Below are 17827 nucleotides of genomic sequence, written 5' to 3' on the forward strand. Positions count from 1 at the left end.
GTGTGTGTGTGTGTGTGTGTGTGCGCGCGCGCGCGCGTGCACACGCGCGCACTCGAGCACGCATGTCAGCTGGGTCCTGGTGATTGAAGCCAGGTTATCAGGCTCATCAGCAAACACCTTTGCCCACTGGGCTAACTCACCAGCAGCTCCAAACCTCATTTGTTTCTGAGACCAAGTCTCTTACTGAAGCTGAGCATGGCAGGCAGACAGTACTTAGAATCCTCCTGTCTCTGCCCTCCAGCATTAGGGCTACAACTTCTGGCTTTACACGTGGGTGTGATAGGTTGAACTCTATTCCTCATGCGTGCACAGCAAGCATTCACTCACTAAGCCATCTACTCAGTCCCCATATATATTGTTGGCTCAAGACCAAATCAATAGAGAACTTTTGAAAAAGCTACAAAATCAGGTAGGGTTTGTATTAAAACAACTTTTTAAAAGAAAAAGAAGTGGAAACACACACACACACACACACACACACACACACACACACACTTTGAAAAGCAGAAACCATCTTCCCAGGGAGGAGGAAAAGCCCTCCACCCCTCCTGGGGTGTGGCTGTCAAGCATCGTCCTGGAGGCAGCATAATGGGTTTCTCAGTAATCACCACCCATACAAGTGCCTCTCCACAGCAAGCTCTTGCAAACACTAGGTTTTGATGTGGTTGCACCTAGGGCAGAGACAAGGTCTTCCTAGTTCAGACTCTGTCTGCTGTAGAAGTTTCTGAACATCTAGTAAGTGGAGTGGATGGAGGTTTCCAGAGGTTGTTTACATCTGACGACAGAAGGTGGCAGAGGAGGGAGCATCATTTCCAATGGAATCGAAGGGAACCCCATCTATTCTCTGTGCTAAGAAGCTTACGTGCTCTCTCATCCCTTTGTTTTTCTTTTAGGGGGCTGTGCATGCTGGTTGAGCGCTCTAGCACTGAACAATACCCCTCCCCGTCCCCATTACAAATAGGTCGTTTCATAAGTTGGCACAGATCCAAGCCCCTCTCTGTTGTTAGCTGAGGTCAAATGCGTACACATTGAGGCTTGCCTGTCTCCCTCCCCCCTTCCCAAAGCTGGGGCTTCAAGGGACTAGATCAAAATAATGCAGAGGCACCCAGCCTGGGATCATCATCAACTACAAGAGGGGATTCAGAAAAGCGCCAGCCTCACACGTGTTTCTCCAGTTTGGTAAGATTTCCACAAAGATGATGGGAATCTGTGAGCTCATTCCTCTGGTTTAGTAAAGTGGGAAGGGCTGCGGCCCCCACCCAGCATTTAAAGTGTTGTCCCAGACAGATGACGTTCATCATTTTATCTACTACATATCGTTTCTGACAAAGCTGTCAGTTTTTAAAAACAAAACTTTGTTTTTGAAACTGCGGTTTTGGCTAAAAGCTACAGGAATTCCACCATAAATCTCCCGTCACTCCCCTTGAGTAAAGACACGGCACAGTAAGTCACTGCCCACACTATTTCAGAGTCCAGACCCAGCACTGACTGCATCCCGTTTTGATCACGTTTCTGCACATCCCTCAACTTGAACCATTTGATTACCTCTAGCTGCCCCAAATCCTACCTCTGCCCTAGAGGACCCCTAGGTCTTATAAGCACTGCCAAATCCACTGTCTTCTGTCTCAGTGATCTTCACATACTTTCAAAAAGTGTGCGGGTGTGTGTGTGTTTAGACAAAACACAGTTTATGAACCTGGGCACAGGGGTACATATGTAGAAATCCAACACTCAGGAGGTTGAAGCAAGAAGATCACATGTTCTGGGCCAGGGTGAAGTCATAGCAAGAGCCTGTCTCTAAACCTAAATGTTCCTTTGATTGAGCAGAGTCCTATCTGTTTTCAGAATTTAGTTCAGTGGTCCTTCTCTAAGACGCCTTCTCCTTCAGAGCATCTCTAGTGGCATGGTCCTACTCCATCAGTGTGAAACTATGCCCATGGCAATGTGAGCTCCAGGAAGGCGGGTGGGGTGTTCCCCATCTCTGCAGGGCTGGTACCTTTTCCTACTTCAGGACTCAACAGGCCATCTTCTCCAGGCTTTCCTGACTGCTACCATTAATGATACCCTTCCCACCCCACTTTTCCCAGTCTATGGTTAACATTCAGACTTGTTTTGTGCCTGACAACCTGCACCCACACCCAGCAATCAGTCCCTGACCACAGGGTCCCAATCTCTTTGGCCTCTACTGTACCTATCAGTCTCTAGCAGACAACAGTGCTCAGTATGTAGTTGTTGAATGATCAAATCTTGTTTTCTTGAGCTGGTTTTAGTTGGTAAACAAGGTCTAGCACATGGTCAGTGCTAGAACAGAGGAAAAGACAGCAGACACTCGGTCGATTCTAAAGGATGAGAGTCTGAAGAGCATCCCTTGTCATCCCCAGAACACTTTCTCAAGCCATTTTCCTCAAACCTAAGCTAGCAGACTGGAATTTGGCCTCATTCGTCTAGAGGAGGGGCCACTGAGGGATGGGATGGCCAAAGAGCTGACCCGGGAAGAAAAGAGGAAGGGATTGGACCTTGTCCATGAGTAATGCCAAGGTGGTAAAGCATAGTTCAAGGTGTTATTTCTACACAGGGAGCCCACAGTCTAGCTCAGCTGGGAGGTAACTGGCCATTCATTTCTAGCTACATCCCCATCACACAACTTCATCCAGCCTTCCTGCTACTCAATCACTGAAACAACCCTAAGGCCCAATAGTTTGAAAGGAAGGTATGAGGCCAATGCTGTAAGGCAAGAGTAAGAAACGTCAGACACCTAATACTGATTAACGTGAACAGCCCTGTGTGTGAAAACATCAGACACACAAAAAACTAAAGACAGACGGCAGAATGAAGCTAGTGATTGTCCAGTCCTCACCCCAAGACCTCAAATTCTCTTCCAACCTCCACAGATAGAGAGAAAAAAAACCCACAAAAACATTTTAGCAAATAACATACCACACAGGGCCGGCCACCAATGATATTGAATCCCAGGGAGCCAGAGTCCCGATGCAGGACAAGAGTCACACTTTTGGTCTCTTCACCCTGCAAGACAACAAATTAGTTACAATGTTAATTTGCAAACAGGAAATTGAGGGTAGCATTTTCTTATACAAGGAGACTCATGACTATGGAGCTAATTGCTTTATAAATTCTTATCTCTTGAGAAGTTTGGCTGAGGAAACTTTTAGAACACAATCTGAAATTCAGCCCTGCCTTTAGGACCTTGCAGACATGCCTCGGATGACCACAGAAGAATGTCTGGAGGCGTCCAGACAGGCCTTCAATCATTCATTATCAATGACTCCTAGGTCTACAGATGCAGCCTTCTTTTAGCCCGCTGGACTCTGGCTGTCTAGACGGCCACTCTCTGTTTCTCTATACTTCTAAAGGACAGCATTCATGTCACATCATGAGAGGGTCAAATGGCAATCCTCTCGGAAGTGTGAGCACATGCAAGGGACTGTCAATAGTCAGTTCTGTTTGGGAGATGTGTGTGTGTGTGTGTGTGTGTGTGTGTGTGTGTGTGTGTTTAAGAAATTGTCAGATGCAAAATGTGGAAAGGAACCAGAAAATCCTGAATGGTGCCCCACAGGGGAAGGGCACACAGTCATTACTGGCTCATATGTCGAAAATGTAGAACCCCTTAACACAAGACATGCTGGGGACAGCCGGATGTCACAATAACCTCAAATCCAAGAAACTAAAGTCACCCAGGAATGGGTCACACAGGCAGCCAAAAGGGACAGAGATGTCAGGCACCTTAGCTAACACTCTTAAGTGATAGGAGAACAGTAAAAATAGAGCCATCTCCTGTACAGACTGTTACTTCTTGTTCTGTGACACACACATTCAGCTCACTAACACAGCTTTAAACATTTTTCTAGTGAGACAGTTTCCAGTTTTCTGTACTGGACACTAGAAATTCATCCAGATGGACTGGAAGTCCACCTCTTACTGTGCTCTCTTAGAAGGGTGAAAAGTTAGAAATACATAGTACTTTGGACAAGTTATCTTACATGGCTTACATGCCTGGCTTTCATAACAATCAATGGTGGAAACTGTACAGTTACACGCTAATCCAAGGCAGATGGCTGTGCTCTGATGATCGCAAATGGTGCACAAAGAAGAACGCATGGTCAAATTAACCCAAAGTTTACTTTCAGATCTACTGTGTGAGAATCTTGAAGATAGATGGAAGGGGAGGCCAAGGGTGGGAGCAAATTAGGAAGAGAAGGGAGGAGAGGGAGGGGAAGGGTAGGAGGGAGGAAGAGAAAGAGGGAGGGGAGGAGAGGGGTAAAAAGCAAAGAATTCTATTATGCTGTTCCAATGGCAACAGCTAATATTTTCGGGTTTTGCTGTACGCCAAGAATTATACTCAAAGTGAAGTGTTTCATTTCATTTACTAATCCACAGCTTTATAAACTGACACTATTCCCATCCTCCAAACAGAGGTGAAAGATTGTGCCAAAGACTTTACCTGTCAATGAGCTAATACTAGGTTGAGTGTGTATTTGGATGAACACCCTCCAATTCTATCCATTGTCCACCCTGCTTTGTTTCGGTATAGCATATTGAAAGTAATTCTATGCAGGTCTGCAAAAGCTATTCCCTTTCTCTCAGGCTTCAGCTGCTAAAATTTCAGAAAAGGAATTCACTGTGAGGAAGGTTTGCCCAGGATACAGAAATGGAACAAAATCCTGAAATTGCCAAAGAATGCTATCGGAGGTGCTCAGGGACACGGCCTTGGGTATCTCTTGGAGGATTAAGAAAGCCATGCCATAAACACAATGTCCCTCTGCTCAGCAGCTACAATCAAGTTGGCCTGCCCTTCCTACCCAGAGGCAATCCATGGGAAGAAGGGAGGGTGCTTCACAACCACCTTGAACTAGCCTGGGGCCCACACTGGATTCAAATGGCAGTGTAGCACCTAGGGCTGAGTCACAGCAGTAAGCTAATGTGTAGGAGAGTCACCAGGCATGGGATGCTGAGCTGGCTGAGATGAAGGTCAGCAGGAACCCAGTTCTTTCATTTCTCTGCCCAATGACCAAACACTACACTCTGTTCTCTTCCCATGGGCTTCATTCTGCTTTTCCTCTCCTACTGTCTTCTCCAACAACCTCCACTGGGTCAGTTTTGCAGGTGAAAAATGAATTACGGCTTTTCACCATCAGATCCCATATAAACATCAGACTTAACGAACATTTCATCTCTGAAAAACTGTGTAATCTGTTCCTGGGCTTGAAATACTTCAGAAAAGAGTTGTAGAAATGGTTTCCATTCAATTACACTTTACCAACTAAGGAGAGGGGTGTAGGGGTGTGTGCAAGAGCTCTTCTCACCCATGCTGCCTGCTCTCCTGACACTTTATACTTTGTTACAGTGGTGTCTTCTATGTAAGGGAATATTTAGGCAGTACTAGATCATTTTGGGATTTATCACCAGCCTTGCTATACAATTTTCTCCAAAATTCAGGGTGGGGGATCAGACATCGGAAAGGTCCAACTTTATGTGAACAGCTGATTAAGTGACACATCTGTCTCTCAACATAGAGACATAAGGACAATCATCCACGGGCTCAAGGTTAAACAGAGATAAAGTGGGAGCCTGGAAATTAGAACTATGGTCTGTGAAACTCCAGCACCCATGCTGTCTGTGGGATAACTGTAAATGTTTGCACCCTGTCCTAAATCCACCTGCACCAGTTTTGTCAATCAGCCAGTCGAGGGCTCCATACCTCCCAGGAGAGCAACAATGTGGCCCCACGGAAAAAAAGTGCATAGTACAATGTCATATAGTAATATCAAAAGGTCAAACACCCCTGGATTGTATGATAAGGCAGCTTTTAATGTCTAACAAGCACACTGGATCCTATGATAGTAACTGTGAAGATTGAGAATGTTTTTCAGAGCTTGGTAAATCCTGAAAGGACTATGTCCCTACACCAACAGCACCTCAGGTAAGATCTCCCACTTACAATCATGACTTGAAGTCATTTTCCTGATCCACAGAAAGGGATTAATAGCTTCTTCCCATGCCACGGGTACCATGGTAACAGATGATGCAGGCAATACCTCACAAGGATGCTCAAGACATAAGCAAGGCTGAATGCTGAGATGGACCTGGCTCTGCACTGATGCTGGGCTCTTTATTACTCCCTCAGTCACTATTCCCCCAAATCCATTCAGTGGGGAAAAGCTTAGTCAATATTAAGGTAAGCTTGAAGAACTGGTACTGAAAATAAAAGAAAATTTTAAAAACAAAAAGGAGGATACCAGCCTGTGTTGCATCCCTCCCTTCCTTCCAAGCCTGCAAAAATAACTGTAGAATACTAACGGAAAGAATACCAGGTAGACACGTTTCACACGGGAGAGGGCAGGTGTGGTGAAGGAAAATCAAGGCAGGCAGCTCAGACTCTGAGCAAAGCACAGACTAGACTGGCAGACAACAAGGTGGGCTGTGGGCCAGCAGCATGGTAATAGGACACAAGGCACAGCCAGGCAGAGGTGGGAGGGGGCCCTAGAAGCAAATCAGATGGGAAGCAGATGCCATTTGCATCAGCGCAAACCCAAGAACCTGTGAGCTTCACTGTGAATTCTGGAGGCAGAAGAGAGAAGAGGGGTAGAGTCCATAGGGACAGCCGCACACTCTGGTCAGCACCTAGGCCCACCAGATCCTGAGGCTTAAGGCTAAGGAGAGAACAAGAGAAGGAAAACAGCAGCAAGAGGAAGTCAGGAGAGCCTTCCTCTGGAGCTTTGCCTTCAGCCGTCCAGACTCGGTTGTTACATGTTCTCATGTCTCTTTCCTAGGGCCCAGTAGACAGAGGGACACACCACTGAGTGGAAAAGAAAAGCAAGTAATTATGGAGCCACTTGTGGCTGGACAGATAGATTAATACACTCCATTCCTGTCAAGCCACTGCCTTTCTAGATAGAACTCTATCCAAGGAGATAGCTGGACCTAGTGTGATGTTGGGATAGCCTTACATTTTTAGGGTAGAGAAAGGACACAGATTAACCTTAGAGAAAGGGCTATGGCTGTACTCAAATGAGGGCATGAAACCTCCAGGGGCCCCAGGCCAGCAGGCCATGAGAAGAAATAGAAGCTCCCAGTACCATACATGTGAATTTGTTTAGAATCCCTCTTCCCTCCTCTAGTATGGACCCACTGGATCATCTGAAATCTCAGCTGCTTCAGCTGTCAACTCCACAGCCAGCTGCTTAAGAACCTGGGGAGGAAGGGAAACTTCAGGGTGGAAGTCACATATTCCATGTACTGCCACAAACCTCTTAATGACGTTCCCCCTCCCCCAAGCACTTTTTTTTTACTTAAAGGCAAGCCATGCATATGAGTGGTCCCAGGGGATGCTGTGTCCTGGCGTCAGCCTAGTGTAACCAGACTTTATTATGTTTTCATGTGCCAAAACTGCCTAGCACATTTCTCAGTTCGTCTTGTTAAGTGATGTGTTGCTCTGCTTTGACTGTCTGGGAGACACTCTCCTAAGGGCTACTCTTTCAGCACGGAAGAGTGTGACCTGTCCTCTAGGGACAAAGTCCCTGTGCATTTCAGTCCTAGTCTGTCACTTTTCTCTGGCTTCAGAAGCTTATACTGAGGCTATCACTAATAAGCGGTGTCACTATGAACTCTTTCAGCATCCATCCCTGCCACTGTCACTATGAACTCTTTGAAAACCTCATTTTTGCCAAGTGAGGGCTGTTTCTGGCTCAGTGCGATTGTGGGCTCCCAGGACAGGGCAAGCCATACTGGAAAGCAGCACAGTGGGTATAGGGGAAATGGAACTGACCTACCGACCACTAGGCTGTCAGGGGTGATAGGACACCTCTCAGCTTCAGATTAGCAAAGTCCCTTGCGGCTCACACAGCTGGGAAACAGGCCCCATGTGTTGACTGGTGACATAAAAGTGCTGTATATTTGGCTGTCGCCAAGCAAAGAATGTGCAGAGCTGGGGGTTGGAGGGGTGGATGGGGAGACAGAGCCATCTGCCAGAAGTTCTGGAAGGAAGGGCTGGGGGTGTCTTCACTCCCTACCCTTGAAGCCTTTTGTCCTCTTTGTACTCCAGCCTTTGGCATTCTCAAAGAAGGAGCACAGACTAAGCCCTCCTTGTAATTCAAATTCCAGTTGAAATAAAGGGCTTCTGGAGGAAGAACAGAAGCGGACACTGTTTGAGCCTAAGACAGGAATGATGGGTGTGATACTTGCATACAATTCCAGTCGGATGGGACAGCCATGGGAGCAAGAAGCAGGATGCATGACTTATCAAGATAGGTGTAGAGAGAACGGAGAGAAGTGAGGGACCCAGGAAGACAGGTACATGGGACCAAAGAACAGCTTTTGCCGGGCTTTTAGTTCTGCTGAATCACACATACACCTCTGCAAGCCAAACAACATGCGTTCGGAGAATAAGGTAACAGAGACGAAGAGTTCTCACTTCTGCTCTACTCCAAAGTTTGCCATGTTATTTAAACAAACTGCAGACTCCCCGAGCGTCTAATTTTGTATTTCCACAAGCTGAGCTACAAATTCATAACTCATAATTTTTGCCATTGACTCATTTGCTTTTCTCAAGACAGTTCATAAGCAATGATTCATGGAACCAAACATGAGGCAAAATGTCATTGCCATCAGAAGCTCAAGTGTGACATCCTCGATGTGTCCGACAAGGGCGAGTTATGCTATGATTGTTTGTGTGCCCTCAATATCCAGATGTTGTGAAGTTGAGAAATGGCTCAGTCAACGAAGTGCTTGCCTTGCAAGCAATTAAGACAGTGGTGACAAGAGGTGGTGGTCCACACACATAAGCCCAGTGCTGGGGATGTGGAGACTGGCGGATCTCTGGGGCCCTTTGGCCAGCCAACCTACCACACATTCCAAGTTCTACACCACTCAAAGACTCTGTCTCAAAAACTGAGGTAGACTTCACTTGGGGAATAACACTGAACATTGACCTCTGCCCTATAGAGCCCCCTCCCTGCACATACACGTGTATGTATGTGTACATACAACATACACATTTTAACAATTTTGTTGAAATCCTAAGTCTTAAGAGTAATAATAGCAGTGGAAGAAGGGAGGCATATTGAAATGTGTTTAGGAATCAGTGCCTTCATTAAAGCACCTACCTCTTCTAAAAAGGCATAGGGAAAAACAAGCAAGCAAGCAAACAAACAAACAAAAAAACAGAGACCAAAACGTTGTCTGTGAACCAGGGCTACTTCAGGCCTTCCCCCAACACTGAATGTGCCACATTTGTCTTCCTGGGCTTGTCAGACTCCAGAGCTCAAGAAACCAATTCCTACTGTTTACAAGCTACCCGATTTATGACATTTTGTTACAGCAATTCGAATGCACAAAAACAGGGTGGGTAAGAGTTTGTGAAATTTCGTTTTTAACACGCTCTCATTAGGTATCACAGGGCAAGCCTTGAACGTGATCCTCCTGCTGTAGCATCCTGAGTACCATGGTGAGAAATTTTTAAATTTTAAACACCCAAAGACCCACCCCAAAGTATTTTCTTTGCCAAATTACAGAGAGCAAAGTCTACTTCACTTAGCAACTGTAAAACCATTATTTTCTTGTTTATAGGAACTTGGAGTCCCTCTCAGCATCCCTGATCATCAAGGAGAAGACACATGTGTCTTTAGGCCACAGCGTCTAAGATGGGATAGGCATCTCACACCAGCTCTACTCTGGGTACCTTGCATCCAACCCTGATCCTCACCCCGATGGGACTCTGTCCTTCTCTTCATGTTCCTGCGGTGTGGAGCTATGGGTGCCTGAAAACAGCTGCTAGCTAACAGGGTGAACTGTCTGCCAAGGACCCATCTGGCCCATCCATCCCCAGTTCCCATGGCTGTGGTTGCTGCAGGCCACACTCAAACCAAGGTTACCCACTGCCTCTGTCCTGTTACACACCGGCAATTACACATATGGAATGGATGAGAAAGATGGCCACCCAAGCCCATCTGTTAGTTATTTTCTTTACAAGAGTAATCATTGCTTTATAACAATCCCTTTCTTATTGGAATTAGATTATTAGGGTACCATTACCAGGGCGGAGGGGAGGATGGTAACTTGACAGATACAAAACTTGGCTAGGCAAAGAATAAGAGTTAGGGTGATTTCAATTCATAAGTAAGTGACTCCTCCCTTAAGCTAAAGATGCTCAGTTTTGCCTTGGTACCAATCAAAGTTCACCACAGTACCTGGTGCGCCAGATACAAGGATATGAGGAACTGAACAACAGAATATATTTGGAAGAATTTTATCAACTTCTCGCCATGAGCCCCTCTTAAAATAACTTGGATAAAAATGAAAGAAATGAAGGACTACGATCCCTTCCCGGGCACTATCATTTTGTTGTTGTTGTTGTTGTTGTTTGTTTGTTTGTTTGTTTGTTTGTTTTTATCTGCTTTGCCTGAGTGTCTTTGCTAGCCAAGCTCTGGTTCCCCATGCATTGTGTAGGGTCTGTGAACACAGCAATTTCTGCAAGGGGAGGAAATCTATGCATTGGAAGGCAAGGAAACCCAGCAGAAGGAGCCAGGGGAACACAGCAGTCAAAGTACTCAACTGTCTGGACTTTGAACCTGTCTCCAATAAGGAGTGACCAGGCCTTCCCCAGGATGATCTAGAAGACTCCATCCACACTCCAAACCAACACAGAGCTAGGCACAGATGACTACAATCCTTCTGAAGCCTGTGGGAAACTACAGGAAGAGTACTTCTCAGAATGATAAACTTGTCTTCTTCTAATTTTGTAAAGCTTTAGTTAAATTGTAAGTACATTTTATAACCTCTCCATTAGAGAGAGAGAAAGAGTGAGAGAAAGAGAGAGAGAGAGAGAGAGAGAGAGAGAGAGAGAGAGAGAGAGAACCAGCTGGAGAATTCCATGTAATGAGAGTGGGGCCTCAAGACACTGCCCAGAACCCTCTGGTGTCTGCACCAGTGAAACCTGCTGGATACTTCTAAGCATTCTGGGTTCTGGTCCAGGGAGATCTACCTGACATGCAGATTCTCACTTATCAGATACACACCCAGAGAGGCATGCGTCACCTCTGAACACTAAAAGAACCACTCATACATTAATCTCAGGAGAATTTCCAACCCCAACAGTTATACACACCGACTCCAGTATAGCTAAGATATCTGTAAAGCAAACCTTCGCCCTCTTTATAAATCACTGAAACAGAACACAACTGTCAGCCCACATTTCTTTCAGCTGAAAGAGGTCGTTTTGTTAAACACACTAAGGAACAACTATTTGTTAACACTTGTCTGAACCAAAGAACACCCAAGGGCAAGCACGGTATAGATTCATTTCAAAGCCTTCACACATCTGGAATACCTTTCTGATACAATTATTTGTTAAATTAACTTATCCCCAGTTCTAAACGGCCAAAAAAAAAACAGTTTCAGGGATTTGAAGCTTTATACCACTTGATCTGGGTGGATCTCACGGAAGAAAAACAATGTCTCCCAAAAACCTGGAAACAATTTGAGGCATGGATGACAAAGGAAAAAGTATTGTTTGTAACACAAGTCCATTCTTCATGAGCAACCTGAATGGTTTTTATGGCTGATAAGAGTGGCCATCAAGGACTTGGGAGACACATGGGGAGGACTATAGCAGGGAGGAGACAGTCCTCGACCAGAGAGACCCTTCTAACTAGAGAGTTTAAACTAGCATTAATTCCATGAACAAGGGAGAGCCTTGTATCATGTGTAAGATCAGAGAAGCCCGGCTTCTGGATGTAGCAATGCTGGACCAGGATAGAAAGGATAGGCAGTCGGTTATTCACTAGGGAATAAATCTAAGTGTGGACAGAAAGTCCCAGGGCAAGCGGAGAGAGGTAGAAAGGAGCAGTTGCCTTGGAGAAGCATGATTGCATACACCGTTCCAGGCAGAGATAAAAGCAGGTGCAGAGGCCCTTGGCCAGTTAGCTTGCAGCTTAGCCACAGAGCCCTCAGAAATCAGAGAAGTCAAGACAAGAGAGAGGAGAGCACCAACCGGTGGATGCACTTGGATGCAGTTTGCTGGACTGTTCACCTCTTCCCGCTCAATGCAAAGAAAGCGGAACAGAGTGAGAGGTGACTGACACCTGTACGCAGTTATGGCTAGAGATAGGTAAAGCCTGATGTGAAATGAAACGGTATGGAGAGGAATGGCTGGTCCAGGCAGGAGATGATGCTGGGAGGGTGGTGGTTGAAAGAAAGGCCAGTCTTGCTCCTCGTTATGGAGCAGCTGCAGGTAGAGCTGATTATTCCAGTTCAGAGAATGCTGCTCCTCAGGGTGTGCTGATGTTAAGGTACGGTGCTACCCATACCACGCCACTAGCAACACAGGCACATCAGGAATCAGTCGGTGCGAATGCTGGCTGTGCTTGAGGTTGAGAACCTCTGACTGAGACAGAAGGCTGTCTGAATGACCTGAGAGAAGAGTAAATAGGTAGGTGCAAGACAGGTTTAAGAGGTAAGACCCACAGGATTTTGTGACTGACTGGACGCTGAGGGTCAAAGGACACAGGGATGAGCCCTAAGTTTCTTAAGGACTCTGAAGTTTTACCAAGAGCTTCTGCTTTGCCAGGGAGGAAAAACTGAATGTGCTCTAGAATGCCTCTGTTCTTACAAACGGGTAGGTAGGTCAGGGTGGGAAACCACGGGTGGGAGCAAGTCTCTTTAACTGAAGTATGACACCCATGTCAGGCCTACTACCAAGAGATGTGGCCTCAGGCAAATCAGAGATATCTTCCTAAACCAGTCCTGTTGATGTCAGTTTTAAAATACTATCCTGATCTTAAAAATGTTTAGACAATGATCTGAAGGGTAGGAATTAATTCAATGACAGAAGACTTGCCCGGCATTTATAAGGCTCCAGATTCCATCACCAACACTGTACGGAGGAAAAAATTCATAGACTAGAATTGGGGATATAATTCATTGGTAGATTCCTGACACTGGCTAATGGGTGAGACCATGGAAAATGGGTTTTACCACATTCTCCAAGGATTCCTAGCACCCTGGGGTCTGAAAGTGCAACAATCACACTTTAACCAGAACAAACCACATGGTTCAACCTAGCCAAATCCGGGGTGCTCGGGTGTTGTCAAAAACTGAATCAAGAAAAATACGAAGAAGGTCAGATCATTTATGAAGCAAGTTTGATTATATGCTTCAGTTTATAACAGGGAACAAACAACAGGTTTTAGAAAAAAATATGAAATAAAAGTTTTGTATCTGAGAGTTTCCAGGCAACTTAAATCCTTCTGCCTCTGGAAAAGAATAAACAGAACTGAGGCAGGACAGAAAGTTGGCCCAAAGAAATATACAAGGCCTTAAACAGCTCCCGGTGGGAGGAGTTACAGCTGACTACAGGAAGAGCTGACCCTCTCAGCAAAGGCCAAGGAGGGTTAACTTGGGGACAAGAGGAGCAAGCTTCTTTAAGACTTCATCTGAGGCTGGCTAAGGGTTAAAGCCCGAGAAGCCAGCTAGGGCAGCTTTTGGACCAGGACATCCTTGATTGTCCCCAAGCCTGGCACCTTCAGGATGGAGTTCTTCTGTCTCTCAAAGTCAACATCTAGTTCCTGAGTTTAACGCTCTTGATGCTCTGCCCTACTTACCCAACAGAGCTCCAAAGCACATCCACAATCTTTATTCAAGCATCCCATTTTTGATTCTAAGAGAGAGTTTACTCAAACATCCCAGAAAGAAAATAGAAAGGCAAGAAGAAATAATAAACTATCTCAACAATGAATGATGTATGAACTCAGAAGGAGTGAATGGCTTATTTATAAATAAGCGTCACTCATAAAACGACACAGGAAGCCCAGATGACAGTATAAACAAGAGGCACTTGGGAAAGCCTTTGCCCAAAGCCTGGCGCCTGATTGAAAAGCAAGCTCAACCCTCTGTTTGGGTGAGTTGCAAACTCACACCAGTCTCTTGTGCGCCTGTGCGGTCCTCTGTGAGCCTCAGAGCTGTAAATATTTGCCCTTCGCCCAGAGCTGGCCAGCTGTGGAGACTGCAGCTGACAGACAGGCCAGGGGCCAGAAAGGGGGTGAAGGGTAGAAACTTGCAGGCCCGGAATGCAGGCGGGGGAAGAAGGAGCGGGGGGGGGGGGGGAAGTGGGGAGAACTGAGCAGACACAGGTCCCTGGGGCCCCCTTGGGCAAATATGCTCCCCTGTCTGCCAGGCCATCTGGAGCAGAAGCCAGAGTGGCAGCAGCAGGGTCCACGCCCCTTGCCAGGCAGCAGAAGAACCCAGCTGTTGGAAATGTGGCTTGCTTGCTTGCAGGCAAACCAGGGGTTTTCACGTGAGGGGATGCAGTTCCCTAGAGGACACTTGGCAGCATCTGGAGACCTTTTGGATGGTTGGAATTTGGAATAAAGTCTACTGCCATCCTGTAAGTTGAAGCCAGGAGGAGTACTGCTCAATGCTATACAGAGTATCTGACAACAGAAACTCCCACCAACAAAGCCTTATCAAGCCCCCAAATGTCAGTATATGCCCAGATGGAGCCAACGTCTAGTAAAAACCTATCTTCTCTGGGAGGCAGAAACGAAATCCATGCTTTTCTGCTGGGTCCCACTGTTGGGACTCTGACAGGTTATATAATCTCTCCCAGGTCAGTTCTCCTATCTATAAGGTTAGATGCAGTGGAAAGTACACCTCACTGTTGGTGGCCCGAGAGTAACAGGTACTCGTGGTTCAACTAAGACAGGGCACAACTGTGGTTAAGAGCAGGGTCTAACGCTACGATGCTTTAATACACGTCCTTATGTTGAAACTGTTTCTGGGCAATAAAATAAAATGACTTTATTGCTACCTCAGAACTATAATTTTGTTATTGTTACAAATTGTAAATACCTGATATGCAGGGTATCTAATATGAGACCCCAACCCACAGGTTGCAAACCACTGTGCTAGAGAGACAAGTATGATCAAAACCCACCTCTGACCCTTTAAAGCCCTGACCTAAGCATATGATTGTCTCTCCAAGAACCACAGTTACTCCATGTACAAAATGCTAAACATTGTTCCTATATTACGCGTGTGCGTGTGCATGTGAGACAGAGAGAGAGAGAGAGAGAGAGAGAGAGAGAGAGAGAGAGAGAGAGAGAGAATCTGAGGGGGAGAGGGAGGGAGAGAAACAGGAAGGGAAGGGGAGGAGGAGGGGGAGAGGGAGAGAGGGAGAGAAAGAGAGAAGAGAGAAATGCCTGAGAAGAGCTGAAGCAGGTAAACCTCAGGAGTGGAGGCTAATAATTCCCCTGGTCAGCAGGGCAGCGGAGTGGTACAGGAGTGGTTTCAGGTAATTGCAGGTACTCTCAGTCCAGCACTGTGCCAGACCATTTTCTACATCCTCACCTTGATGGAAATAACATCATTTTACACTAGAGGTAAACCGAAGCACCTGTGGAGGCTAAGCCACAAGTCACTCAGCTGGTTACTAAAAGGCGGAGATGTTCTAATTCCAGGAGACTACCACTTAATTATTACTTTCCAGTTATTGGAGCAAGTGGGTCATTGGGTTCTTTCTCAATTGCCCAAATGAGTACTCCTATGGTGCCTGGCTGTGTTTTCCTGCTTTAAGTCTTTAGGAACCAGAGTCTCCAACTTTAGAGGGGTTAAGCTACTTACTCAAGGTCAGCCAGTGAGCTGGCAGGAAAGTGCACGTTTGAATCCAGCCTTTACACTAGGGCCTCTCTCCTGGCATCCCTTTCAAGCCGCACCATAACGACTCTGCCGCCCCCATCCTCCACCCACGCCCTTTGGATCGCAGCAGATCCATGGATCCAGGTCACCACATGCAGTGCCTCATCCACAAGGACCATGGCTCTGATCTTGAGCCAAGATGAGCAGCTTCCCGGATCTCAGGCTGGTGTGCAGGGCAAAGCCTTTCAACACATCTGTGACTCTGGAGCCACGTTCTCTCTTCCTACCCTACACTTGGTTGTGGGTTCCTTTCAGTGTTCGTAGACACGCTCCGGTCCCCCCAAATTACTGTAGCTTCAGTTCACCCTCTATGTCTTGCCTTTGGGGGTCATACTTCTTAGCTGGGATAAGTTAAGTAATCCGCACGGAGTGATGCAGCTGGCAAACATTGCTAACAAGAGGAGGCCAGAGATGCACCCAGGAAGACCCTGGCATCCCTATACTCATCGGACCTGGGTGGGACTCTGGGCCAGCTAAGGAGGGAGGAGAAAGGGAGGGAGAGACGGAGAGAGGGGGAGAGGGAAAGGAAGAGACAAAGACACACACAGACACACACAGACACAGACACAGACACAGAGAGAGAGAGAGAGAGAGAGAGAGAGAGAGAGAGAGAGAGAGAGAGAGAGAGAGAGAGAGAGAGAGAGAGAGTGTGAGTGTGAGTGTGAGTCAGCCTACCTTGCCGCCTGGCGGCGCGGCCACGCAGCGGCTGAGCGAGTCGAGGCGCGCGCTGTACTCGGTGAACTTCTTCTGGTAGCGCAGTGCGGTCATCTGCAGTTCGAGCTGCGCGGCGGCCAGCTGCGCCACCAGCGACTTCTCCCGCTTGCCAGCCCGCAGCGCCTCCTTCTTGAGCGCCTTGTGCAGCGCGCCCAGGCGGGCCTGCAGCGCGCCGTTGTGCGCCCGCAAAGCCCGCGCGCAACAGTGGCCGCCCGCCCGCTGCTCTCCGTGAGTCAGCGGCAGCCCGCAGCCCTCCTGGCAGCGACCCACGGGCCGCGCATCGCAGGCGTCGCGCATGTGGGCCTCCACGTCGCGTCGCAGCAGCAGCTGGCCGCAGCCCGCGTGGCGGCAGCGCGCGGGCGCGAAGTCACAGCGCTCCAGGTGCTCGGGCAAGTCCTGCAACTTGACCACCCGGCCGCAGCCCCGTGCCGCGTGCGCGCACTTGATGTCCAACTTGAGGATGAGACGCTTGAGTGGGAGGACGTGGTTGAGCTCCTTGGCCGATAGGCGACCGCGACAACGCGAGGGGCAGCTGCCCTCCTGCACTACCCAAGGCAGCACACAGCCGGCACAGAATACGTGGCCGCACGGGGTGGTCAGCGGGTCCTCCAGTACCTTGTGGCACAGGGCGCACTTCAGATCAGGGTCCACTTCACCGTCGAAGCGGTCCAACTCGAAACCCATGGTGGCGGCCGGGGCCCGGTGTCGCCGCCGGGCGACCGGCCGCCCCCTCCCTCCCTCCCTGCGAGGCGGCCCAGACACGCCGGCTTTGCCGCCCGCTCTCTAGCTAGCTCTCCCAGGACTGAGCCTAATTGCTCCCGACTTCCTCGGAAAATGCCCGAGGAATAGGACTCCTCCGGCCGTATTGGCTCGAGCGCAAGCGCACTCACATCTTGCCTCCGGTGCCTCGCCACTCTCCTTTTGCCAAAGGGAGGAGGCCTCGAAGCAGAAGAGGCTGAGGGGACCACAAAACAAGGAGTCTTGCCGGAGACCAGAGATGAGCCCCCTCTTAGGGGTCTTCTCTCTGCTTTCTTGGATGATTCTCTAAAAGACAAAATACGCCAGCAGAGCGCATCTCCGTCCGTTTGGAGCTGCGTCTGTGGCTCTAGCTCAAAGAAGTTTCCTGCCACATCAGGACTTTTCATCCCCACCTCCTTCTTTCTCCAGTCTGCCTTTTAGAGAGGAAAATATCTAAGGCCCTGCTATCTCTGTATTTACGGTCGTTATTTATTTATTTCGCTCCGGGGAAAGTTACAGCCGCTGCTGGACGCTGTGGCTGAAACTTTGGTCGCAACTAGGAGATCTGCGAAAAGGCGAATTTGCAAGAATTAGATCTCCCCTCCAGCTGTCTGTATGGGACAGGCCAGAGAAGTGGCTGGATCCACTTCTTTCACCTCTCTAAAGAGAG

General features: G+C 47.8%; 1 protein-coding gene across 1 annotated transcript in view; it reads right to left on the minus strand.

Moving 5' to 3' along the window:
• Nucleotides 1-17107, minus strand: part of Pdzrn3 (PDZ domain containing RING finger 3) — a 226213-nt gene extending 209106 nt beyond the window's left edge. Inside the window, exons 1-2 of the mRNA NM_001271251.1 lie at nt 16381-17107; nt 2938-3024 (exon numbers count right to left, since the gene is read on the minus strand). Coding sequence (NP_001258180.1) covers nt 2938-3024; nt 16381-17103 — 810 coding nt within the window. The 5' untranslated portion in view covers nt 17104-17107. The remainder of the gene's footprint in view (nt 1-2937; nt 3025-16380) is intronic.
• Nucleotides 17108-17827: the final 720 nt, after the last annotated feature.

The sequence above is a fragment of the Rattus norvegicus genome, chromosome 4, assembly GCF_036323735.1.
Source record: "Rattus norvegicus strain BN/NHsdMcwi chromosome 4, GRCr8, whole genome shotgun sequence".
NCBI lineage: Eukaryota > Metazoa > Chordata > Mammalia > Rodentia > Muridae > Rattus > Rattus norvegicus.